Here is a 27,453-nt window from a genome sequence, read left to right as displayed (position 1 = left end):
AGTTTTAATCTCATAAGAATCATAAAAAATGTAATTCACAGTAAAACAGACAAAATCTGGGTCCAACAAACAATTTATTTAGTCATTGGAAAGGTATAAAATAGAAAGGTGACCACATGAATGTAAAAATTCTACATTGGTTTTATGCTTTAATGTAGCAACAAGTACTAAATGCAAACCACCAGTGAAATAATTAATTCCAAATATCCTTAAAAAGAGGCTGTTGGGAATTAGAAACAGGTTTAGTTTTTATTTCAGCCACAGTGCCACTCTTGACCAAGTTCTGTGTTTGGCACTACATCTCAGTATCTCACAGCAGCAGCTCACATTACCATCACCATTGAGCCACACCTAGTCATTGGACAGATCACCAATCCTGGTTAACTTTGTAATCCAAAATAAATTGTTATACATTTCACCCATACCCATAAATAAAAAAAAATATTTATAAAAGTGATACAAACATCTGAAAGGTAGCAAATAAATAATAGTTTACAAACATTTTTCTTCATATCCAGTATCCTTCATTTATATCATTTTTGACAATGCAGATTATACAGAGTACCTTACAAACAAAAAGCAGGTAATGTCACTGACATATAACACTTGGCATCTTTTTCTGTGTGTATTGCTCTGTCCGATATTTTATTCCTTAGTAGAGCTAATGGATACGCACTTCAAATTACCGTATGTGCTTGTGTATAAGCTGAGTTTTTCAGCACAAATGTGCTGAAAATCCTCACCTCGGCTTATACACAAGTCAATGCAGAGCTCAGTACTTTAAAAAAAAAAAAAAAGTTATATAATCACCCTCCGGCGGCCCCGATCTGCAGCGGGGCTCCCCGCTGTCAGCACGGCTCCTCTTTTGGCTTCTGCGCCTCAGCAGCAGCCACGTCATAGTATGGGAGGAAACTTGACCACGCCCTGCAGGCTCTTACCGAAGAAAGAAGACAAGCGCGGAAGCCAGAAGAGGAGCCGCGCTGACATCGGGGAGCTGCGCTGCGTTTCGGGCCGTCAGAGGGTATATAAGTTTTTTTTTTTTTAGTGCTTGCTGGGTGTATACTACTGGGGGCAGGCTGGGCTGGCTGTATACTACTGGGGCTAGAACGGCTGGCTGTATACTACTGGGGGCAGGCTGGGCTGGCTGTATACTACATCAGAATTATTTTTATGTATGTGTATTCAGCAGTGGCAGAGTTAGTTCCTCTGAGTTCCTGGCATTCCCTGTCTCAAAGTTCAGAATCTGATCAGGATTGACACCTTATTTTAATTTTTTTTATGCAGCTTAACCAAAATCAGCTAACAGCTATTATTTTTTGAGTATGTTAAAATAATAAAGAAAATGTTTATTCTCTATAACAGTGATGACGAACCTTTTAGTGGACCGAGTGCCCAAAAATCAACCCAAACCTCCCCTTATTTATCGGGAGGTGCCAACCAAAAGTTAAAGTAGTAACTTATTGCTCCCTGTTCTTCAACAAATTTCAACACAGTAGAAATATAGAAAATTTGCATAATTTTAGCTTCTTTCCAGTGTCCCTGTGTACACAGAGAATCGTGGGGCCAGTAGGAGGTCCGCCAAAGATAATTCGGCCCTGTCTGTTCATTCTCCCTCTTCCTACAGTCCCAAGTAGTGAAGTAAGTATCAAATTATGACTGAAAACAGCATCTTTTAAGTTGCGTGGAACTGCAGGAAGAGTATTTGAGTCCTGTCTGGTGTGCTGGGGCGATGGCCCGGGTGCCCACAGAAAGGGCTCTGAGTGCCGCCTCTGGCACCAGTGCCATAGGTTCGCCACCACTGCTCTATAACATACGTGTTTATATCCCATGATGTGAACTGTAAAACACTGATAATTACAATAATTTGTACAAGTTCTTTTGCTTTATAAAAATAATGTATATTCATAGAAAATTGAGAAAATGCCCTCTTCTTATGGATCTAGATGTTTAGGGATATGGTTGGCAAAGATGAATCTGACTAAGTCACTGGCATTGCTGCTTCCACAGAGAGTTGTGCTATAATAATGTACATGTGCCCACAGGGATATGTTTTCAAGTACTAACGTGTATGAAAACAATCAGATTTAGACTTTGCATTGCGAAAGTTAAATACTTACAGAAAATGTGAACCAGCTTCTTTTAGGCTAGATTTCGACAAAGTGATGTGACTAAAAACCATAAGGATATGGAAATGAAACCGAATAAATTAATCAGGCCAGACTATATTCTACCATTCCACAAACAACAGTAAATAAACAATAATAAATCATAATAAAAAGCATAAATAACTTATACTTTAACCATAGACGGGTTGAACTGTGCAATGCTAATGTATGTAATGTATGAAATTCTAACTGTGTGCAATGTGAAACGAACAAAACATTTTAAAAGGATACTGCAAAGATCACCATGAACAAGAAAGATAGCTGAAAAGTATGGTCAACATGGTTTTAAGTCTGTTAAAAGCTACATTAATGGTAAGGAATATTTCACGTAGAACTATATATTTCACAATATATCTTCTTGAATGTATTTGTGATCTATAATACAAACATTAAGACTAAAGTTCACCAAGTGTAGGTAAAACGCAGGTTGAGGATGCTTGAAACCCAGTGTTTTACAACATTTAATAACTGTACACCATACAGACTTTATAGGAATCTGCATCCTCTGCATTGAACATATATTTGAACCATTAGCTCACTTCCAGAAGCTGAGGACCAGGGACACATACGTATTTGATTTACACATTTAGAGCCAAATGGCTGAAAACTTTTACTAGGTCATTAATAGGTGATCAGAAGAGGCAAAATGCCCAGCTACCCATCAACTGGTATACACACATCAAGAAAAACACAGTGCCATTACTAGTATATGGGCTAACTGATTGCAATACAGGTGAAGCATTGATTCTTTTCAATAAGAGATTGCATAACAGCTAATCAGCATCCATAAATAGGTCCTTAAAGGGGTATTCCCATCAATTTAATTAATCTCCTATATATAGACATTTCTTCAATTGAATTATATTAAAATATGTAACTGTGTGAAGGTAATTTCCCATAAATGTTGCCATATTGTCCCTTAGAAACAAGCTAGCTGTCCTTGGATATGGCCACCCCCAGACTCTGGCAGCATGACCACAAATGCACTATTGAGGCCTAACCAACCGGATTCAGTGTTTTCAGTGGATTCAGTGGTCATATTCCAGGACATATATTTTATTTTTAAGGGACCACATGACTACATTTATGAGAAATTATCTTCACACTTATACATTTGAAGATATGTTTGTAGATGGCAGATGAATTAAACAAAACGTGATTATATTATTTATTTTTTACAGTTTTTAATGCAGATGCTGTTATATATGTATATTTTTGTAATGTACCGTATATACGCGAGTATAAGCCAACCCGAATATAAGCTGAGGCTCCTATTTTTCCCCAAAAAAACTGGGAAAACCTATTGACTCATAAGCCTAGGGTGGGAAATGCATTGGTCACAACCTCCCCCCAGTATATAGCTATTCAGCCCCTTGCCCCTAGTATACAGCCAATCCCAGTTTGCCCCCAGTATACATCCTCAGTTTTCCCCAGTGTACAACCTTTGTTTGCTCCCAGTATACAGCCAGCCCCAGTTTGCCCAATTAAAAAAAAAGGTAGTAACTCACCTTTCTGGCACCCCAGGTCTTCTCTTCCATCAGTCCGGTACACACAATACTATTGCAGAGGCTGATGTAAGAGCCTGTGACGTTCAAACAAATGGAAGCGAAGACCTGTGGGGGGGCTCTGGAAAGGTGAGTTATTGACTTTCTTTTTTTTTATTGACTCGAATATAAGGTGAGTTTTTCAGCACCTTTTTTGTGCTGAAAAACTCAGCTTTAATCCAGTATATACAGTACTTTCATTTTTATTCCTGTACTTATCATTTTCTGAACTACAATTCTTTATAATTAAATTCTGCTTTTATCACATGTTTTAAGTATAAATGTTTGCAAAATAAATGAGGCAGTGCCTGTTGGCTGTCCTTACACCCTAAGCTGTTGTTTTCCTCTTGTTTTAAATGGGATCCGATAAAGGATCTGATGATGGGGATAGTCTGCCTGATAAACATAAATCTACAGTAAATACAGTTAGAATCTTTTTTTTTCTATAGATGCCAAAGAAGTCTACTTTTCTCTGATTCATTTTTTATTTTCAGAACAGTTATGTGGCTTTTGAAAAAGGTCTTGTAACTTTAAGTATTTGATATCCATGATTCTATTCTGGTGTGACCAATACCATAACTTTGGTGTCTAGTGAAATCTTTGACAAAACTTCCTCCTGGATTTTAAGCTCTCTTTATATCAGCAATATTGTTGCGGCCGACAGAACCCATATTCAGCCAATCGGGGCTATAAGGTCTTTGTTTTGGATCAAACACTACATTGTGGGTTTTGCTATTATAATGTACACCACAGAGATGTGAACAAAGTCTGTGCATAACATGTACTGTATGTGATTGATCCAGGTGTTGAGTTTTTATATAACAAAAATACTGAGTTTCTTTTGTCCATAATCATCAGTCTCTTTCTCAAGTCTCTTTACACAAGAAAAGGCCAATGAATAGTCTTTTTCCCAAGCTGTATGCATTTTTAGAATTGTATGTTGTTACAAGAATGCAATGATATATCACTCTACTCCTCTTAGTAGGAGCTTTAGAAGCCTACAATGTGGCAAAGAAAGTTATACACTAGAAGCTATAAATAAGCCCATATTGTACAATTATGTAGTATGCTATTGTCAGTTTATTTATGGCCATTATATATTTCAATGTCTTGTATTTTGCCTTAAATAGTTATCATGTTCTATAATAATTACAGTAACAAAAATTAATATGGGTACTATTCCCAACAACAATCCAATGCCTGTATGTTATAGCATAAAGTGTGACATAAATTAAAGAATTAATGTGAAGACTAACATTTGGAAAAAAAAAAATATTAACAAGGACTCTTTATACTGCTTACAAATGCCCAAAAACTATCTTTTAGTTACATATAGTATTATATTATATAGTATTATTATTGAACAAAAATGGACAAATGCTATCTATAAACACTGATAATTTCTATATTTCTTAGTACAAACACTTTTAAAAGGTCTCAAAAACCATGATGCTCAAAAAATGTGGCACCATGCTACAGTAACAATAAAAATCTTGTAAAAAAATGCATGCTGCCTTGATGAAAAAAGTAGTTAAATTGGTGTAGTACGTGGTTAGTCTGTGTGTACACATTGTTCGATTCATAGTAGGTTCTTTAAACCTTTGCTTTTCCAAAACATTTCTGCTTATCATGTGTAGAACATGGTATGGCAATTAGGAGTTAACTTAACCCATGTTGAAACGGTGTTCACCGCGGGTAATATGTGATGAAAATTCATATCTATCACGGCTCTGGTAACCACACATGTTGCACTCAAATGGATCACGAAAACCATGACAACCCATGTGGATGGTGTACATTACGTGATCCAAGAAGAGAACTCGACAGTGCTCACACTTGTGGACTTTCACTGTCTCCCCGTTACCACTGATGACTTTAAAAGCATCTTGAGAATTGTCACTGGTGGCTCGATACACATCAAATGGTTTATTATCTTTTACAGACAACCCATTTCTGGCATGGGGTGCTATGTGACTGGTCAGATATATAAGTCCTCCCCTCTCCTCATTGTTGCTTTCAGTGTCTGTGGAATCTTGACAACTGTTACTTGGGGAAACTTCTTTCTCAGAAGAAATAGATTTAACTTGGGAAAGTAGTAGGAGATTTTCCACGGCGCTTTCGTGGGCAGCCTGGTTGCTATGAGTTGCAATATCTGCATGAGTTTTATGCAGAGCATACATTGTGTTAATAGCTGGGACCACTTCAGGGCCACTTGGTGGCGTCTGTACCAAAGGCCGCAATGATTCTGCTCCTAAGTATGTGATTGCATTATTGATGGCCTGATCCATTACATGTGTCTGCATAATTTCATTCTCCTTCTCAAAAGTACTGTTGGTGTCATATGGCAGGTCTGACAGACGTTTTTCACCTAAGCAAAACAAAATATAGTCATCTTTATACATTATATTTTAGGCTTGAAAATTATATAAAAAATGTCATTGACTAGCCATTTTTCATATGGCCATAAGGGACTTAGAAACTAGAAAAAAGGGAGTGGGATAAAACATGGATAATGCAAACCCAATCAATAAGAAAATGATTGCAAATAATCACATAATCATCATTAAAACTGACAATTTAAAACACCACATGTGGCAATACAACACATAGTCCATGATACAACATATAGTCAGGAGCCACCCACAAAATGTACGAGTTATACATGGGTCGCATAAGTGGTAGATTGCCTAATAAAGATAGAAATACACAGCCAAATGCACATTATAAAGAAATAACCATGAAATGTATACAATACTATAAACCTTAATCCATTAATCTAAAACAAAGTAAATAGCTAAAATGTATAATTCTTATTAATACCAATTTCATTTGGACTCACAGCATCATATGTGAGGTAAAAACTCAGAAAACCTTACCATGGGTTTTTTGGGTACTTTTTTTTGAATTTTCACTTCACGTAGGACACTATGCAAACCACAGCGGAGCAAAAGATCACTGGCGACAAATTTATTGAATGCTAAAGTGAAGCTACGAAGTCTAAGAGCTGTTGTAAGGAGCGTACATCATGATAAATGTTCCCCTATGAGTATAGATTCAGGCATTATACATTTTACGTATTGGACTTCATATAAACCAGAGGTTTTTCTTTTTCCTCACTTCAAGAGTTACTAACTAAAAAACTACAACATCTAAAAGGCTGTTGAAAATGACACTGAAATGACTTGTGTGAATCCTATGCAATGACAGTTCTCATTTCAGCTTAATTACATTGTGGGTAATACAGTACTTAGTTTTTTCCAGTTTCCTTGAAGACCTTTAAGACAAGGTGTATGAAGGGTGAATATGACACATTTAAGTGTTTGAATGCATTGCATGTCATGTGGCTTCCTAAACTGTTGGTTAGCTAAAGAAGATGAACTACACAAAAGCAGATCAGTAAAATAAGACAAGACAGGAAACACTTGGGTTCATGTGTGATGGAAAATACTGGGCTGGTTATGTGGTTTCTAGTGCTGAATATAAACCACTAGCTGAACAGAAGCTATAAATTCTGGAAAGTTACTTTACATATATGTCTAAGTAAAATCTACACATGTTCGGCGGCCTGCGCCCCGATTTCTGTCACATTAAAGCCAGCGCCGATGCTCCAAAATCCAATCGCCTTGTGCCAGCGGCATGATCCTCAAAAACGTCGGAAAACCCAAAGGAAATGCGGCCGCGGGACCATTAGTAAATAAGCCCCATTGTACTTTGGATTTGGATGATTATCTTTTGTGTTTAGTTATGAAAAAAACTGAACTTTTGCAACAATTTGGAAAAATTCTTTGTTTTCAAAGTTCTAAATTCTCTACTTTTGAAGCAGATAGCACCCAAATTAATTCATAATTTACATTTCCCAAATGTCTGCTTTATATTGGCATGGTTTTTAAATGATCCACAAATTTTACTAGAATGTTATGAGGCTTAGAATTTACACAAATAGAATATTACACAAATGCCTCCAAATACAGGAATGTGCCATTGAATTTTTGATTCAAATTATATTGGACATTACATGAATATGAAATTTTCCACCTACTTGTACAACTTGTAACCTTTATGCATAATTGTAAATCCCTTCACCTAATTAATCTAACAACCAAGGTTAATTTCAGAAAGGCATAAAATAGATACTCGCAATAATGTTAAACATTTCTTCTTTTAAGTGATAATTTTTACTAGTTTCACTGCAGCATTTAACAAGTAATTCTAAAGAAGTAGTCTGCGTAATGTACGATTTAGATTGAATACGGACATGTTAGGGATAGTGCTAGATACATTCAGCTGATGACAAAGCGATATAATACCAGCTTCTAATCTCCAATGTGTCTTTAAAGAACTCTATCTCTGGTTGTATAGCATCAGAACTTTGATCTCCGAGACATTTTTAATCAGAGAACGAATACACTCTACACTCCGAGATGGTAGAAAGTATGTATCTTAAACATACTGGGCTAAAAAACCTTCCGCGGCAGGACATGTTATGTCCTTGGCATGAAAAGGGTTTAATAGTTTTATATTTTATCTAGCTTGCTTCCACCTATCTTTTTTAATCTTCAAATCATCTTATGTAGTTTATATATAGCACAGTGAAGCCAACTTTTAAGCATTAATGATATGCATTGATTTTATATGCTGGGATCTGTTCCATCTTTTCAGGAATACCTGAAATCAGGTTATCGAAGGGGGCTTGTCAAAGGCTTGTGCACCTGAAACGCGTAGGACGTCCTCATCAATTGGTTTTTGAAATATGCTTATGTACATTTTATAGATTTGAAACAAAATAAAGCTCTAAGGAGAAAGGGATTTTTTTAACCAACCACTGTTTGTTGGTCAAGTACAGTACAGCGTCTGTGTGGATCCCCAGCAAGTGTGGGACATTGGATTGGTGAGCTTTATATACGTTTTTTCTTTTTACTAGATCTGATGGTAGGTTTCTACTAACAGGCTAAACCCTAAACTACCGTTGGCTATTTCTATAACACTTTCTAATCTGAACTACAATATAAGTAACTAATATGCTCATTTTTTGCAGAGGCTAAATGGGAACTTGGAGTAACCTCTCTGGGCAAAGGCTACTCCCTGTCCCTGTAGCCTCTCTGATCACACCTTCCTGCAAATCCTCGGCATTCCTCGGTACGCTTCTTCTCACTAGCGGCTTCTTCAAGCTCTGTGCATGCGCGGTACTCCTTTCTCGGTGCTGGTAGCAGTGCACATGCACATTATTGTGAGAAGAGGTATGCAGAGACATGCAGGAAGGTTGGATGGGAGAGGCTACTGGGGCGTCAAATAGCCTTAGCTCAGAGAGGCTACTCCACACCCCAGTAGATTGCCAAAAATTTGCATACTCTTTATATATAGTGTAGTACGGGTTAGAAATTGTTACAGAATTAGAAAAGGTAGTTTAGGGCTTAACATGTTAGCAGAAACCTACCATTAGCTCTACCTTAATCTTGCTCCTCGAGAAAAACACATCCACATGTACCTAAACTGTTTGACCACCTGAAAAGACACAATTTAATGATTTCAGTGGCACTGGATGTGTAATATAACAAACTCCTTGTTATAGTGTTGTCCACTTTCAGTATAAAAATGTTATATTTGTATAATGAAAAGTTATACAACTTTTCAACATATTTCCTCCCTCAATTCTTTGAGGTTTTCAAAATACTGTTATTTAATAAAAAGCAAACAATAGATATAAATCTGTCATTGAACATGAGATGTGACTGAGGAACTGATACAAAAAGTGTGTAATTGGGCAACCCTTTTAAGGAAAAGAAAGTCTGGTAGATCAGATCAGAGGGGTGTTTAGATCACCTTACTAAGCTAAGAAACAAGATATGAGTGACAGTCCAGCGCTATGTGATTATATTAGCAGTGACATTACTGGTGTTGTTAGGTGTTGTAAATTTGTGTTACTCATCTTGTTCGATTTCCCTCCCAGTGTGGTGCCTCCCATGACAGCTACCCTCTGTTGGTATACAGATGCTCAACAGTGACATCACAGCTGAGCCTCTGTAAACCAACAGAGGCTGGTGGCGATAAGTAACTCTGTACTGGAACAGAGTATTTTAAATCCACCTGGATCCCATAGGATAAAAAATGTATGTAACTGTAAAACTCCTTTAACAGTATCTGTTATAGAAGAATAGGAAAGTTAAAGATATAGATAATTGAAATAAATTAGAATTTATTGGTATTCCAATATTATATTATTCTTATAATAATATTTATTAGTATTCACATAATGACAAATATGTTTTTACTGTTTTAACTGGGTGCTCCATATATTGATTTATCCTTAAACATTTTTAACAAGTGCAACATCTAAAAGGATTACTTTTTATTTATTTAATTTACCCGATTTAAGTGACAGAGGCACTGTGCAAAGTTGCTGACAATATTTTAATTTTGACCTAATAGGGGAATATATTTTAACTTCTCATTTATTTACATATAGCTAACATATCATGTCGTTAGATGTATGTTTAGATATTACAGAGGTAAATGAAGGCTACAAACTCTTACCAACAAATTTCTGAGGCATACAACTCTTGCGTTTGGCAACATTACTTGCAAGTCTGTCCAAAACAAGAGATCTTTCAGACCCAAGCTTAGATAGGTCTTCTGCCATTTCAGTGTGATTGGCCTCTTCTTTTATTGCTATAATAAAGGAAATAAAGTTTGTCAAAAAATACAGCTCTCATGTAAAACACAAGTCATTGACATGTGAAATATTTTATGAGCTGCAAATAGTAGTTGGAGTTGGGTAATATCTATTCTTAATGCAGGAGGCAATTAAATAGGGACATTCCAGATCAGTCTTTTCGATTTCAAACATACATAGGGGCTTATTTACTAAGGGTCCACATACCACATTTATGTTGGGTTTCCCAGCTATTTCCGATTTGCAGCGCATTGAACAGGGGTTTTTGGCGCACGTGATCGAATTTTGGTGCAATCGCTGTGACTTTCATGCGACACAAACCAGCGGGCGTTGGACAACCCGACTGATTCGGACTAAGCGCAGGATTTAAAATTCAAATTGTGTCGCAAGACATGCACTCACATACACAGGGAAAAAGAAGGTGAACTCTGGCGGAACTCAGCAGGTAAGTGACAGATGCATGATATCGGGCACACGATCCTAGTCAATCGCGCCGGACTTCATCCTCGTCGGACAACGCACCTCGGGGGCTGCGACAGGACCGGGTAAGTAAATGTGCCCCATAGTGTAATCCATGACAGGAACAAGGAAGAACAATATATTGGATTTACTTTAGGTTTTTATTTAGCTCACCCTTTTATTTTTTTGTGTGTGAGGGCTTATTTTCTGTGGAACAAATTATACTTCCTAGTGGCAGCATTATATATATTCCATGGCATGCATTGGGAAGCTAGAAAATAATTTAAAATGTGGCGAAATTGACAAGAAATGCATTTCACCATTTTTTTTTGTGCTTTATTTTTACAAATCTCAGTGTATGCTCCAAATGACAGCTCTACTTTATTTCTTTGGACTGGTATAATCAGGAGAATATCAAAAATGCATAGGTTTTATAAGTTTTTAATAGATTCTAAAAAATTAAAACCTTTTGTACTGAAAAAAATTCTTCTTTTTGCCCTCTTCTGATTATTTTGCCAATAATTTTTTTTAAAAAATATTTTGATGATCTGTTATCAAACAAGATGTAATTACTTTGTGTGCCGAGTTGATGTTTTAATTTTTATCATTTTTGTGATTGTACGAACTTTTGATCACTTTTTATTAAAATTTTTATATGTTGTAAATTGGTAAAAAGGTGGTGATTCAGACCTTTGGGCGCTATTTTCTGTTATTTGGTTGATTGCCGGAAATAACTTTTTTTGGAAGAACAGGCATTTTGCAATGCAGTGATATCTAACATGTTTATGTTTGTTCATTTTTATTTGTGTTCTAGTGAAAATTTAAATAGTTTAAAATTTTTTAACCATATCAAAGATCAAAGATGGGGGCACCCATGTGGTGCTGTCTATTAAGTGCCACCATCCTATTGGATAGTAGCACTTTAGGGGTTAACAGCTGTAACCAGTACCGTACTTGGGTGTGAGTCATGGGCATTAGCCGCATAATGCAGCTATGCGCCACAGTGTATATAGCAGGCTCAGGCTGTGAGCCCTTTCCATAAATCCCTATCCGACATGTGATGTATCGGTGGTTACAGGGTTTTTCTTTAATCAACTCTTGTGTATTATAAGTATTTCTGGCGACAATGAAACTATTAACATTTTCATTTTTAATGACATGCAACCTTCTGTACTGTCTATACACTATGCAGCCAAGTTTCAGTGGTAAGCAGTTTATTTTATATTAAAAGGTTTATTTTCAAACTCTCTTTTATCTATTGTTCCTTGAATGTATTAGACTTTAAAAGTGTACATTCTAGCACAGTGATGGCGAACCTTTTAGAGCCTGAGTGCCCAAACTTCAACCAAAAGCCACTTATTTATTGCAAAGTGCCAGCGCAGCAATTTAAGCAGTAATTTATTTCTCCTTGTTCTTTGACAACTTTCAATCGTTCAGTCTCCTAAAGACACCAATGCAGTTGAAAGGAGGAGGGCAAATTCATCTATCATTGTAGGAAGATTCTGTAGGAAGATTCTTTGAGTCCTGTCTGGTGAACTTCATGCTGGGGTGATGACCTGGGTGCCCACAGAGAGGGCTCAGAGTGCCGCCTCTGGCACCAGTGCCATAGGTTCGCCACCACTGTTCTAGCATATTGCTAGTTTAACAGCATATAGTTATATAATAAACACATGTAGTGCAGTGTACTAGTGTTACAATTTGGTGCCTATACGTGAGCAAAGCTGAATTATAAGAATTGAAGTTAGAAAAGATATGAAAAAAAAACACCAGGCAAAGCAAAGGCAGCAGAAAATACGAACAGTTTGATGTCTTTGTGCTACAAAAAATGATGACATGCTGTAAGTTGTCATTTATAACTCTGTCTCGTGTTTAGAATGTTACATGTGGAAGATCATATAGGCAACTACTGACTAACATAGGGAATTGTAAAATGTTTTATACTTGACAAGTTAATAATATTAGTAGATTATATATATATATATATATATATATATATATATATATATATATATATATATGTATTTTTTTTATTTCCCAATAAATCACTCATTGTAGTTCAATTGCCATACATGTTATAAAACCAAAATGAAAACTTTATTTTTCTATTATAGCGGGTTTGGTGGAAGTAAAAAAATATACAGTTTGACAAATGTATTTGTTGACTTTTTGTAGCATTACCTAAACATTGTCGTTTGTGTTTTTTGTTTTGAAAATTGGTAGTTTAGCTTTATGTAATAAACTTGTTGGGGAATGGAGGATGTGTCCATTCTGCCTTATTTCAATCTGTGGTTTCAGGAACTATGAAGGACATTCAAATGTCCTGAAATGGATATTGTGTACATGTGTATTGAGAGCAGGAACAGATGTATGAGGATTTCATGGGTGAAGGTCCTTCTCAGTATTAAATTTGGTGGGTGATTGTGGTGGCAATGGGCCCCTTAGAAGGCCTGAGCCCCAATCTATCACCCATCGCCTATATTGTAATCCCCTACTGCCTCATTCTCCTACTTTTATAAACATATGAATAAAAATCTGACAACTGAGCAGTTTATAAGGCAAGAAATAGCTAATGAGAGGATAAGATAAGATATATTACAAAGTTTCTTACATTCACCAAAACTTTTCACATTTTCAGTAGCACATTTTCTCCTGTCCCCACCAGCTTCCCACTATCTATTTCATAATACATCCTTAAATCCAATTTAGAGCTCTCAGGTACTAGAATGGTTTCTACCATTAGTTCTTATGACCAAGTGGCCCATCACTTGAAGTTGTGGTCTGCCACACATTACAGAATGGCTTTAGTAGCATGGTTAAATGATCACAAACCCAGCAACATTATTTCCCTAGAATTGTGCATATGGCACACAACTTTTCAACAAACTTAAAAATGTATCAAACTATAGAAGTAACGCAAGGAGTTTTGTAACATAACTTATCAGAGCAAAGTGATTCTTTATTCGCCTACTTCTAAACCTCCCTCTTTCTAGACTCACCCTGAAAACTCTGCTGAATTCTGTCTTGCTAGCAGGAAGAATGGGGTCATACTGCATAGAAGCTATATAGAGAGGGATGGCAGTAGGAGTGAGTTATAGAAGCTAGATTCCCACCTAGCATTTCTGCTAAGAATGCAAACTACAGCTACAGAATGCAGAAATTAGGGCAGCTACAAAATGATTTTAATCTCTATGCACAGAGGAAGCACAGATCACACGAAGCGGCCATAGCCTTCTTTTAAGCATCATGTTTGCACTCCCTCCCTACTTGGTCCTTTTTTTGTATTTGGTATTTGTCACTCGATTTCTATAGGATATGGGTGAGTGCCGTCCCTTTCATTCTGCTTGTACTTTCCGCTACAAAATAAAGGTTATCGATGGCTGCAGTTTCACAGGCAAGAACATGTCTCAGAGCAGCAGGGGGTTGCACGAGACCTGCTCTTCTCATTATAACACCCTATGAAGCTACTGAGCTGAGGGGCTCTGGAAACACCCCCAGACTAATTAACATACTTATAAAAGTTGCTTTTAAATGGAAGGAGGCCATGGATAACAAATATTACCACAGTCACAGTGACAGAATCTATGAGAAGGTGTACCTAGTTTAGCATGCTGGATTTTGATGGTAGATTTTTTTTAAATTGAATAATTGCCACAATTCTTGAGCTTTTTAAGTAGCACTCACATCACAAGGGGTTCTAGCAACAGGCTTTACAACCTGTTGAATTCTAATGAATTTCACATATATGCATCAGGAAACATTACTCAAAAGTGTTTCAAAGTTAAGACAATTTTAAAAGTGTTATCTGGTTTCAGGCAGTAAAGGAATTTGACATGTTTTACTGGAGGTAAGCACGAAGGCTCTTAATTACTTCATAGAAAAAAGTATAAATGAGCCATACCACTTTCAACTGCACCAATCTCTAATGCTTTGTGATAAATCTGGCTAAATTTAGTACTGTTTAGTCTAATTTTACATCTTTTTTGAAATTTGCATCATTTTGGACACACTGCCTTTTCATGTGAAGTTATGCCTATTTCATTTGTTTATATCCCTTTTGTCATGCTAGTTGTTGTTTAAGTGCAAATTAAGAGAGATTGGGGGTCATTTATCTTTATTTTTCTTCCTGTTTTTTCTGTCTTTTTTGAGATATTTTTTGGCACATTGCAAATCTTTGCGCCTCATTGGGGACAAATTTGTTTTTCATCAGTAAGACACACTTAACTTCTATTCCAGATGTGCTTAATGTTGCAAATTACATTTATCATTTCAAATTGTCAAAAATTTGCAATATTTTTCGGCGCAAAAAAAAAAAACTCCACACCAAACCATTCTTAAGGAAAAGTTAAAAAATTGAATGAAATGACTTGAGACATTTGTACGACATTTGTAACAAATGTCTCAAAAAGAGATCTTGTGTTACATCTATGTTTGTGTCTTCCTGACTTTGTACTGTCAGCCTGAGGAGACGCTGAATTCTGGTTCACTTCAGTCAGAAGTTTGAACACTGCTCTAGTAGCTTCTCTGCCCTTTCAACTGGACAAGACTCAGATAAATATACCATATGTGCTACACCGATTGCTGGTTAAAGCCTCTTTGCTAGCTCTATACTACTTCTGTACTTCTGGTTTCTGATTTTTGGTTCTTAACTATCCTTTGTATCTGTCATTTTGTGCCTGATCTGCCAACTCTATTGTAACCCAGATTGCTCACCTTTCTTTTGTGATGTTTGTCTTCTTACGTGTCCGTACCTTGGCATAGGGAGGAAATGTCTTTGTGGTTGTCTCGCATCACTGAGGCAAGCAAGTAGGGCTGTTGTGGGTTCTGGAGTTTAAGGGTTCATTCTCTTGTCTGTTGTCCTTGTATACTTTTACAATATTTGGGATATGCATAAGCAGCATTCACCCAAATGCGTAGGGTGAATGTATGAAAACATTATCTTTGTTGCCCACAGCAGTGAATAAGAGGCAAATACAAAGTTAAAGGGGTTTTCCCATGAACACAAGTTAGGCCCTATCCACAGATCACGAAAACGAGGGGTCTGATGGGGTCACACGTATCTCCGTCCCACCCGTTGTCACTCCGTCAGAGGAATGGAGCAGACACGCTCGGCGATCTCCGTCAGCTTTATAGAGATTAATGGAGCAGAACGGTCAAGTGCGGCCGTCTGCTCCATTACTCTGACGGAGCGACAAGGGTGCGACGGAAGCATGTGGTAACCCATCAGACCCCTTAGTTTCGTGATCTGTGGGGGTCTCATCACTGAGATCTCCACCAATCAGCAAGTTAGGCCCTATCCCGTGGATAGTTTAGATAAAGCAAAGAGATGTTCTAGTTTTATTGTTGATATATTAATCATTTTATCTCTCTTATCAACAGCAATGTAAAATTCTAGTAATAACAATAATAACAGTAATTATTTCACCTGAGATTATACAGTCTATAGGTTAAATTACCTGAGTAAATGTTATTCTGCAGGCCCATACTTTGCAGATAGTTATGACATCTTTCTTTATGTTCTTCTAAAGAGCTGCGCTGTTTGTAACTGCGGCCGCAATAGCCACACTTATGTGGTTTACCAACTGCAAACACAAAAAATAAGAAAATGGTAGAATGATGTATTCACTGGAACAATACATAACAAATATAAAGATTCCATGCCAAACAAACATTAATAACAATCCATATTTAATCAGATTAAACAACACAAAAAATCCAGATAAGGGGGGGGGGGCACTTAAAATATAGTACATACAGGAAAACAATACAATATAATACGGGGGACAATTCATATGTAGTATAAATCAACGTATTTGTATTCACAAGGCACACTGGACTAACCAACGGTAGGCCAAATAGGTATAATCACAAATAGGATACAGTATATATCAGTTATAGCAAATGTACAAGTCTGAAACATGAAAGACTAACCAGATCAAAACATAAAAAGTAACATTAACTGATACAGCACAAAATTATATATTTATAGAGTATTTCTTATGAAGGCTGTCTAGTGACAATTAGTATTAATATTTACTGTGCTGTGTCTGATCTCAAATGTTTCCATATTCCTAGAAATGTTTTATTGTATGGCAAACTTTCAAATTTCTCCTTTACTTGGCATATAAACACAAATTAAAGCAATAACTGGTCATAAATGCCTTCTAATCCATGTTTTTCATGTACTTGTGGCAATTCAAGATAACAGTACTAGAGGCAAGAAATATTTCCCATTCATAGGGATTTAGTTTTACCCAGAAAAATAAAACTTAACTGTGCCTGTAAATGTGACTTTTCTTTCATTTTGAATGGTACTTTACAAATAAAATCAGAGTCAGACTTTTTATAGTACCGTAATATTGAACAGGATGGTCATTTAATTCCATCCACTTATATACACATTGTTGTCTGCTGTCTCCTTGCTCCTCAGAAGATCAGGCTCACTTACCAGAATGAGTCCTGAGATGACCAGTGAGTGCATCTCTGCGTCTGCATGCATAGTTACATAAATGACACTTAAAGGGCTTTTCACCAGAATGTAATTTGATGTGGCGGAGGAGATTGCCCTTCTGGGTAAATGAGGCACCACACTGGTTGCACTGAAAAGGCCGCTCTCCTGGAATAAAAAAATAAAATAAAAAATAAACACAATTACATATGTATAAATTAACTATGCAAATAAATGGAATACAAAACTAAATATCTATCCATCCATCTGTCGACCATGTACTTTATGTTCTTATGTGAGAACAAAAATGTAACACAGTTACAAGAGGAAGATTTCACCAAGAAAGTTGTTTTCTCACTAGAACTGTATGACTTCCGTCGTCTGCAGGTTTGATAGAACATGAGGCTTTTAGACTAGACCTGCCAGTTCCTTAACGCTTCACTGGCTGGGTCAATTTGATCTGAAAATCTAATTTTTTTTTCTAAATCAGAATGGCACATCACAATGCAAATTCAACCTCATTTAAATAAAGTGACTGCAACATTTTTGTGCTGAAGAGCCACTCTTCCTGATCAGCAGTTTTGGAATAAACCAATATCCAATTTTGTATGTTGTGGCATTTGGTGTTTTTTTTTTTTAATGTAGCTTTTTTTTTTCAAAGGGTCTTTAAAATATGCTACTGAAGCAGCAAAAATAAAAAGGGAACTCATTAAAAATGCATTTCAGGATCACAAGTTCATTTCAGCGTTACATTCTTATATTTAAATGAAAGGCACTTCATTATAGCAGTTATAATAACTTCTTTTCATTTACATTTTCCCATGTATTTTCCCTTTCAATTTCTTCTCCATTACCTGTCTGTCCCTAAGCGGCCAAATCAGGGAGGAGAATGAGAGGGTGAAATAAAAATGAGCAGGCAACCCTGCGCTGAGGGACATTATCCATTATCCTTGCAGGATATTATCATGGGGTTTTGAATTAATAGTCTCAAGAGCTCACAAAACTCATAGCCCATGACTGTATGTTTAGAAAAGTGAAAGCCTTCCCAGGGATTATCAGCAGTGTATTAGCCCATCTACAGTCTTCCCACTGAAACTTCCTACAAATCCTAAAACAAGTGTACAGTGGAACTGCTTGTATCCTACTTTGAAAAAGCATTTTCCAAATTAACAGACAAGGATTACAGCCTTCTCTTTTCTGGTATTGTAAAGTATTGTCTTTCTGATTCCACCATCAAGTAAGCTTCTTGTGCTTAAAGAAAATCTATCACCAGGATGAAGGATTATAAACCAAGCACACTTACATACTGGTGTGTGCCCCCTCTAGCAGGATCCGCTCTTCTTTTAGATTCTTATTCCCTTGTTTCGACAAAAAAAGGCTTTAAAAAATATGCAAATGAGTCAGAGGGTCTTCAGCCTTATTTAACAGCTATGGAGCCTGCTGCCCGTCAGGCTCATTGGCTTGATTTTTAAACCTTTTTAAAAAAAAAAAAAAAAAAAAGAGGATGAGAATCTAAAAGAAGAGCGTATCCTGCCAGAGGGGGCACACACTAGCATGTAAGTGTGCTTGGTTTATAATCCTTCATCCTGGTGGTAGATGTCCTTTAAAGGTCTTCTAGAAATGTATTATATATAGGAGGACTGCTATACATTAGATCCATAAAAGAGTTGTCATTTTCTTGGAAGGATTTAAAAAATAAAAGTAGCAAAAAAATACCTCGACACTCCCATTCTTACACTCTCTCACTGTATTTCTTGATCCCTGTTTGCACACAGTGACCCTTAAAGGGGTATTCCCATTTCAGCAAATAAATGTTAATGTTTGTATAATCAAAAGTTATTCAATTTTTTTAATATACTTTCTGTTATAATTCTTCACTGTTTTCTAGATTTCTGCTTGCTGTCATTTTGTAGGAAGCTTCTGTGTTTACTTCTAGTGGACAGAAATCTAACCATGGTCACACAGGTGCATGGCTCGTTATATCACAGGTAGTAATCAGTGCTGTGTGACCATGGTCAGATTTCTTTCCACTGGAAGTAACATAGAAGCTTTCTATAGAAGGAAAGCAAGCAGAGATCTAGAGGACAGTGAAGAATTGATACAGAAAGTATACTGGAAAATTGTATAACGTTTTATTGTACAAACAATAGCATTAATTTGCTGAAATGGGAATACCCCTTTAAGTCAATCTACATCACTTGCATGTCAAGAAAGACTGAGGACTAGACCAGCAGGTTTATTGTATTTAAATATGATCTTATCACAGGGGAAATGTATAATACAAACTAAGAAAACAAAGTGATAATCATATTACAACATTAAACAACCACTTAGAGCATAGAAGTCTGTCGTTGTAAAGTTGCTAGTCTGAAACATTGTGGGGAATGTATCATTTATGGCTGACCATTAGAGATGAGCGAGCACTAAAATGCTCGGGTACTCGTTATTCGAGACGAACTTTTCCCGATGCTCGAGTGCTCGTCTCGAATAACGAGCCCCATTGAAGTCAATGGGAGACTCGAGCATTTTTCAAGGGGACCAAGGCTCTGCACAGGGAAGCTTGGCCAAACACCTGGGAACCTCAGAAAAGGATGGAAACACCACGGAAATGAACAGGAAACAGCAGGGGCAGCATGCATGGATGCCTCTGAGGCTGCTTAATCGCACCATTATGCCAAAATTATGGGCAACAGCATGGCCATGACAGAGTGACAGAATGAAGCTAAATAGCATGTAAAACATCCAATAATTGACCCTGACACTATAGGGGACGGCATGCAGAGGCAGCGGCAGCAGCGGCAGGCTAGAGAGTGGCATGGCGACATACCCTAAATGGACCAATGGGTGGCAGAGAGGAACCAAAGGAGGTGAGCAAGAAGCGCTCAAATAATATCGGTACATGATAAAAGTTTGCCAGTATATTTTGTGGATTACACAGCAGGGTGGCGACAAAGTTAACATGGAAGCCATGAAAACAACCCAAAATTCTGCCTGACACAGCTCGTTTGATAAGGGGACCATGTATGGAGGCAGTGAACTAGTAGTAGATTAAAGGTGCTGCAGTTAAAACTATGTTAGTTGGATCTTGGCATGGAGCTGGCGCTCCGCTGCCAGGCGGGCTTTCGCCAATCCAAGCCCCTGTCTCTAGGCTACTCCCCAAACAGCACTTCTAAGAACCTTTTGTATAAGATCAAGTGTAGTAGCGTTCTTATAAGTTTGGGATATGGCGGGTGAGGGGAATGTAAACAGATGCGCAAGAAGCGCATGATGCGCATGGAGCTGGCGCTCTGCTGCCAGGTGAGCTTTCGCCAATCCAAGCCCCTGTCTCTAGGCTACTCCCCAAACAGCACTTCTAAGAACCTTTTGTATAAGATCAAGTGTAGTAGCGTTCTTATAAGTTTGGGATATGGCGGGTGAGGGGAATGTAAACAGATGCGCAAGAAGCGCTGAAATAATATCGGTAAATGATAAAAGTTTGCCAGTATATTTTGTGGATTACACAGCAGGGTGGCGACAAAGTTAACAAGTTTGATGTGGAATGCCCTGTAATAGCTCTTGGGCGGTGTGCCTTTTATCGCATAGGCTCAGCAGTCTGAGCACCGCCTGCTGTCGCTTAGCGACGGCACTGCTGCTGTGCCTAGAGCTACCGACTGATGGCGCCATGGCCACGGATGGTAATTCGGAGGAGGAGGAGGTATACTAGGCCTTTGAGACCTGGACCGAGGTAGGCCCCGCAATTCTCTGCGTCGGCAGTATATGACTAGCCCCCGGGTCAGACTCGGTCCCAGCCTGCACCAAGTTAAGTGTAGTAGCGTTCTTATAAGTTTGGGATATGGCGGGTGAGGGGAATGTAAACAGATGCGCAAGAAGCGCATGATGCGCATGGAGCTGGCGCTCCGCTGCCAGGCGAGCTTTCGCCAATCCAAGCCCCTGTCTCTAGGCTACTCCCCAAACAGCACTTCTAAGAACCTTTTGTATAAGATCAAGTGTAGTAGCGTTCTTATAAGTTTAGGATATGGCGGGTGAGGGGAATGTAAACAGATGCGCAAGAAGCGCTGAAATAATATTGGTAAATGATAAAAGTTTGCCAGTATATTTTGTGGATAACACAGCAGGGTGGCGACAAAGTTAACAACTTTGATGTGGAATCCATGAAAACAACCCAAATTTCTGCCTGACACACCTCGTTTGATAAGGGGACGATGTATGGAGGCAGCTATATGGACGACTTTTGGAGGTAGCAATGGAGACAACGTGTGGAGGCTGCTATGGAGACAATTTAATTTGGATAGTGCCTGTATGTGGCAGTCCAAAAAAGTTTTCAAACCAGAGGAGCAGGTAGGTGGCCCTCCAGAAAAATGAAATAGATTGAGTGCCTGTATGTGGCAGTCCAAAAAAGTTTTCAAACCAGAGGAGCAGGTAGGTGGCCCTCCAGAAAAATGAAATAGATTGAGTGCCTGTATGTGGCAGTCCAAAAAAGTTTTCAAACCAGAGGAGCAGGTAGGTGGCCCTCCAGAAAAATGAAATAGATTGAGTGCCTGTATGTGGCAGTCCAAAAAAGTTTTCAAACCAGAGGAGCAGGTAGGTGGCCCTCCAGTAAAATGGAATAGATTGAGTGCCTGTATGTGGCAGTCCAAAAAAGTTTTCAAACCAGAGGAGCAGGTAGGTGGCCCTCCAGAAAAATTGAATAGATTGAGTGCCTGTATGTGGCACTCCCAAAAATTGTTTAAAACAGAGGACCGGGTCGGTGGCCCTCCAGAAAAATTAAATGCATAAAGTACTATAGCTAGAGCCAGTGGGCCCTGTCAAAAAATAGCCAGTTTCCTCTGCTTTACTCTACAAAGAGGAGGAGAAGGAGGAAAATGAGGAGGAGGAGGAGTGGATAAATTATTCAGGTTGAGCTTCCTTCACCTGGTGGAGATTGGAAATTATGAGAAATCCAGGCTTTATTCATCTTAATAAGCGTCAGCCTGTCAGCGCTGTCAGTCGACAGGCGTGTACGCTTATCGGTGATGATGCCACCAGCTGCACTGAAAACCCGCTCGGACAAGACGCTAGCGGCAGGGCAGGCAAGAACCTCCAAGGCGTACAGCGCCAGTTCGTGCCACATGTCCAGCTTTGAAACCCAGTAGTTGTAGGGAGCTGTGTGATCATTTAGGACGATGGTATGGTCAGCTACGTACTCCCTCACCATCTTTCTGTAAAGATCAGCCCTACTCTGCCGAGACTGGGGACAGGTGACAGTGTCTTGCTGGGGTGACATAAAGCTGGCAAAAGCCTTGTAAAGCGTACCCTTGCCAGTGCTGGACAAGCTGCCTGCTCGCCTACTCTCCCTCGCTACTTGTCCCGCAGAACTACGCACTCTGCCGCTAGCGCTGTCAGAAGGGAAATACTGTTTCAGCTTGTGCACCAGGGCCTGCTGGTATTCATGCATTCTCACACTCCTTTCCTCTCCAGGGATGAGAGTGGAAAGATTTTGCTTGTACCGTGGGTCCAGGAGAGTGAACACCCAGTAATCGGTGCTGGAATAAATTCTTTGAACGCGAGGGTCACGGGATAGGCAGCCTAGCATGAAATCTGCCATATGCGCCAGAGTACCAACGCGTAAGAATTCACTCCCCTCACTGGCCTGACTGTCCATTTCCTCCTCCTCCAACTCCTCCAACTCCTCTTCTTCTGCCCATACACGCTGAACAGTGAAGGACTCAACAATGGTCCCCTCCTGTGTCTCGCCAACATTCTCCTCCTCTTCCTCCTCATCCTCCTCCACCTCCACCTCCTCCGATATGCGCTGAGAAACAGACCTAAGGGTGCTTTGGCTATCAACAAGGGAATCTTCTTCCCCCGTCTCTTGTGATGAGCGCAAAGCTTCCGACTTCATGCTGATCAGAGAGTTTTTCAACAGGCCAAGCAGCGGGATGGTGAGGCTGATGATGGCGGCATCGCCACTGACCATCTGTGTTGACTCCTCAAAGTTACTCAGCACCTGACAGATATCAGACATCCACGTCCACTCCTCATTGTAGACTTGAGGAAGCTGACTGACCTGACTACCAGTTCTGGTGGAAGTTGACATCTGGCAGTCTACAATCGCTCGGCGCTGCTGGTAAACTCTGGATAACATGGTCAGTGTTGAATTCCACCTCGTGGGCACGTCGCACAACAGTCGGTGAGCGGGCAGTTGGAGGCGGCGCTGCGCTGCCCTGAGAGTGGCAGCATCTGTGCTGGACTTCCTGAAATGCGCACAGATGCGGCGCACCTTCGTGAGCAAATCAGACAGATTGGGGTATGTCTTGAGGAAACGCTGAACTATCAGATTTAACACATGGGCCAGGCATGGCACATGTGTCAGTCTGCCGAGTTGCAGAGCCGCCACCAGGTTACGGCCGTTGTCACACACAACCATGCCTGGCTTCAGGTTCAGCGGTGCCAGCCACAGATCAGTCTGCACCGTGATGCCCTGTAATAGTTCTTGGGCGGTGTGCCTTTTATCGCCTAGGCTCAGCAGTTTGAGCACCGCCTGCTGTCGCTTAGCGACGGCACTGCTGCTGTGCCTAGAGCTACCGACTGATGGCGCCATGCCCACGGATGGTAGTTCGGAGAGGAGGTGGAGGAGGGGTGGGAGGAGGAGGAGGCATAGTAGGCCTGAAACACCTGGACCGAGGTAGGCCCCGCAATCCTTGGCGTCGGCAGTATATGACCAGCCGCAGGGTCAGACTCGGTCCCAGCCTCCACCAAGTTAACCCAATGTGCCGTCAGCGATATATAGTGGCCCTGCCCGGCAGCACTCGTCCACGTGTCCGTGGTCAGGTGGACCTTGTCAGAAACGGCGTTGGTCAGGGCACGGATGATGTTGTCTGACACGTGCTGGTGCAGGGCTGGGACGGCACATCGGGAAAAGTAGTGGCGGCTGGGGACCGAATACCGAGGGGCGGCCGCCGCCATGAGGTTGCGAAAGGCCTCGGTTTCTACTAGCCTATAGGGCAGCATCTCCAGGCTGAGCAATCTGGAGATGTGGACATTAAGGGCTTGGGCGTGCGGGTGGGTTGCACTATATTTGCGTTTCCGCTCCAGCGTCTGGGGTATGGAGAGCTGAACGCTGGTGGATGCTGTGGAGGATCGTGGAGGCGACGATGGGGTTTTTGTGCCAGGGTCCTGGGCAGGGGGCTGACTATCAGCTGAAACAGGGGAAGGAGCAGTGGTGTGCATGGCCGGAGGTGAACGGGCTTGGTGCCACTGAGTGGGGTGTTTAGCATTCATATGCCTGCGCATACTGGTGGTAGTTAAGCTAGTAGTGGTGGAACCCCTGCTGATCCTGGTTTGGCAAAGGTTGCACACCACAGTCTGTCGGTCATCCGGTGTTTCCTTAAAGAACCTCCAGACTTCTGAAAATCTAGCCCTCGCCGCGGGAGCCCTCGCCACGGGAGCTTCACTACGTGACACATTTGGCGCTGATGCACCTGCTCTGGCCCTGCCTCTCCGTCTGGCCCCACCACTGCCTCTTCCAACCTGTTCTGGTCGAGGACTCTCCTCCGTCTCAGAAGCACTGTGTTCACCCGGCCTATCAACCCAGCTTAGGTCTGTCACCTCATCATCCTCCGATCCCTCAGTCTGCTCCCCCCTCGGACTTCCTGCCCTGACAACAACTTCCCCACTGTCTGACAACCGTGTCTCCTCATCGTCGGACACCTCTTTGCACACTTCTTCCACTACGTCAAGAAGGTCATCATCACCCACAGACTGCGACTGGTGGAAAACCTGGGCATCGGAAAATTGCTCAGCAGCAACCAGACAAGTGGTTTGTGACTGTGGGAAGGGTCCAGAAAACAGTTCCTCAGAGTATGTCGGTTCAAATGCCAAATTTTCCTGGGAGGGGGCAGACTGGGGGGGAGGAGGCTGAGGTGCAGGAGCTGGAGGAGTGCCGATTTCGGTGACATGGGTGGACTGCGTGGAAGACTGACTGGTGGACAAATTGCTCGAAGCATTGTCGGCAATCCACGACATCACCTGTTCGCACTGTTCTGGCCTCAACAGTGCTCTACCACGAGTCCCAGTAACTTCAGACATGAACCTAGGGAGTGTAGCTCTGCGGCGTTCCCCTGCTCCCTCATAAGCAGGTGGTGTCTCACCCCGCCCAGGACCACGGCCTCTGACCCCTGCAGTAGTTGGACGCCCACGTCCCCGCCCTCGTCCTCTACCCCTAGCCCTCGGGTTAAACATTTTGAAAATGAGAGTTATAACTTTAATTTTTTTTTGTTTTTTTTTGTGTTTTTTAGTTTTTAAAACCAAACGATGCTATCCTATTGCTATGGCTATTTTCTAGCCAAGTATGAAAGCACACTGCTATGCCAGATGAGATGACGCTGAGTTATGAAAAAAATAAACGTAAAATAAAAAAGGAAATGGCAGACTGTGCCTAATTGAAATACAACCTCGGGCCCTAATAAATTTTCCCACTTCGGTCTTTGCGATGGATATGTGCGTCACTAAGCGCAAAACACAGCGGTCGCAAGTCTCACTTCAAATTGCTCACATTTTGCTAGTAGATGCACTGCAGCAAGGACAGCCACCAGCAGATCAACCAGAAATCAAATATATATAACGCTACTGTAGGCGTAAGTAAGCCGTTTGGATTCTCCTATGGCTATTTTCTAGCCAAGTATGAAAGCACACTACTATGCCAGATGAGATGACGCTGAGTTATGAAAAAAATAAACGTAAAATAAAAAAGGAAATGGCAGACTGTGCCTAATTGAAATACAACCCCGGGCCCTAATAAATTTTCTGTTTCCTTAAAGAACCTCCAGACTTCTGAAAATCTAGCCCTCGCCGCGGGAGCCCTCGCCACGGGAGCTTCACTACGTGACACATTTGGCGCTGATGCACCTGCTCTGGCCCTGCCTCTCCGTCTGGCCCCACCACTGCCTCTTCCAACCTGTTCTGGTCGAGGACTCTCCTCCGTCTCAGAAGCACTGTGTTCACCCGGCCTATCAACCCAGCTTAGGTCTGTCACCTCATCATCCTCCGATCCCTCAGTCTGCTCCCCCCTCGGACTTCCTGCCCTGACAACAACTTCCCCACTGTCTGACAACCGTGTCTCCTCATCGTCGGACACCTCTTTGCACACTTCTTCCACTACGTCAAGAAGGTCATCATCACCCACAGACTGCGACTGGTGGAAAACCTGGGCATCGGAAAATTGCTCAGCAGCAACCAGACAAGTGGTTTGTGACTGTGGGAAGGGTCCAGAAAACAGTTCCTCAGAGTATGTCGGTTCAAATGCCAAATTTTCCTGGGAGGGGGCAGACTGGGGGGGAGGAGGCTGAGGTGCAGGAGCTGGAGGAGTGCCGATTTCGGTGACATGGGTGGACTGCGTGGAAGACTGACTGGTGGACAAATTGCTCGAAGCATTGTCGGCAATCCACGACATCACCTGTTCGCACTGTTCTGGCCTCAACAGTGCTCTACCACGAGTCCCAGTAACTTCAGACATGAACCTAGGGAGTGTAGCTCTGCGGCGTTCCCCTGCTCCCTCATAAGCAGGTGGTGTCTCACCCCGCCCAGGACCACGGCCTCTGACCCCTGCAGTAGTTGGACGCCCACGTCCCCGCCCTCGTCCTCTACCCCTAGCCCTCGGGTTAAACATTTTGAAAATGAGAGTTATAACTTTAATTTTTTTTTGTTTTTTTTTGTGTTTTTTAGTTTTTAAAACCAAACGATGCTATCCTATTGCTATGGCTATTTTCTAGCCAAGTATGAAAGCACACTGCTATGCCAGATGAGATGACGCTGAGTTATGAAAAAAATAAACGTAAAATAAAAAAGGAAATGGCAGACTGTGCCTAATTGAAATACAACCTCGGGCCCTAATAAATTTTCCCACTTCGGTCTTTGCGATGGATATGTGCGTCACTAAGCGCAAAACACAGCGGTCGCAAGTCTCACTTCAAATTGCTCACATTTTGCTAGTAGATGCACTGCAGCAAGGACAGCCACCAGCAGATCAACCAGAAATCAAATATATATAACGCTACTGTAGGCGTAAGTAAGCCGTTTGGATTCTCCTATGGCTATTTTCTAGCCAAGTATGAAAGCACACTACTATGCCAGATGAGATGACGCTGAGTTATGAAAAAAATAAACGTAAAATAAAAAAGGAAATGGCAGACT

At 40.6% G+C, this 27,453-nt stretch overlaps 1 protein-coding gene across 11 annotated transcripts in view; it reads right to left on the bottom strand.

The window, feature by feature from the left end:
- Positions 1-55: 55 nt before the first annotated feature.
- Positions 56-27,453, bottom strand: part of IKZF1 (IKAROS family zinc finger 1) — a 130,489-nt gene continuing 103,091 nt past the window's right edge. For 8 of the 11 annotated variants that reach the window (XM_072153141.1, XM_072153140.1, XM_072153149.1 and 5 more), the window contains 4 exons: positions 17,284-17,451; positions 16,292-16,417; positions 10,241-10,375; positions 56-6,077 (listed from right to left, as the gene is read on the bottom strand). In XM_072153141.1, coding sequence (XP_072009242.1) covers positions 5,374-6,077; positions 10,241-10,375; positions 16,292-16,417; positions 17,284-17,451 — 1,133 coding nt within the window. In that variant the 3' untranslated portion in view covers positions 56-5,373. The remainder of the gene's footprint in view (positions 6,078-10,240; positions 10,376-16,291; positions 16,418-17,283; positions 17,452-27,453) is intronic. The other 3 variants (XM_072153146.1, XM_072153150.1, XM_072153148.1) reach the window with 1 other exon arrangement.

Source organism: Engystomops pustulosus, chromosome 5, assembly GCF_040894005.1.
Source record: "Engystomops pustulosus chromosome 5, aEngPut4.maternal, whole genome shotgun sequence".
NCBI lineage: Eukaryota > Metazoa > Chordata > Amphibia > Anura > Leptodactylidae > Engystomops > Engystomops pustulosus.
This window is presented reverse-complemented; position numbering and strand designations above follow the sequence as displayed.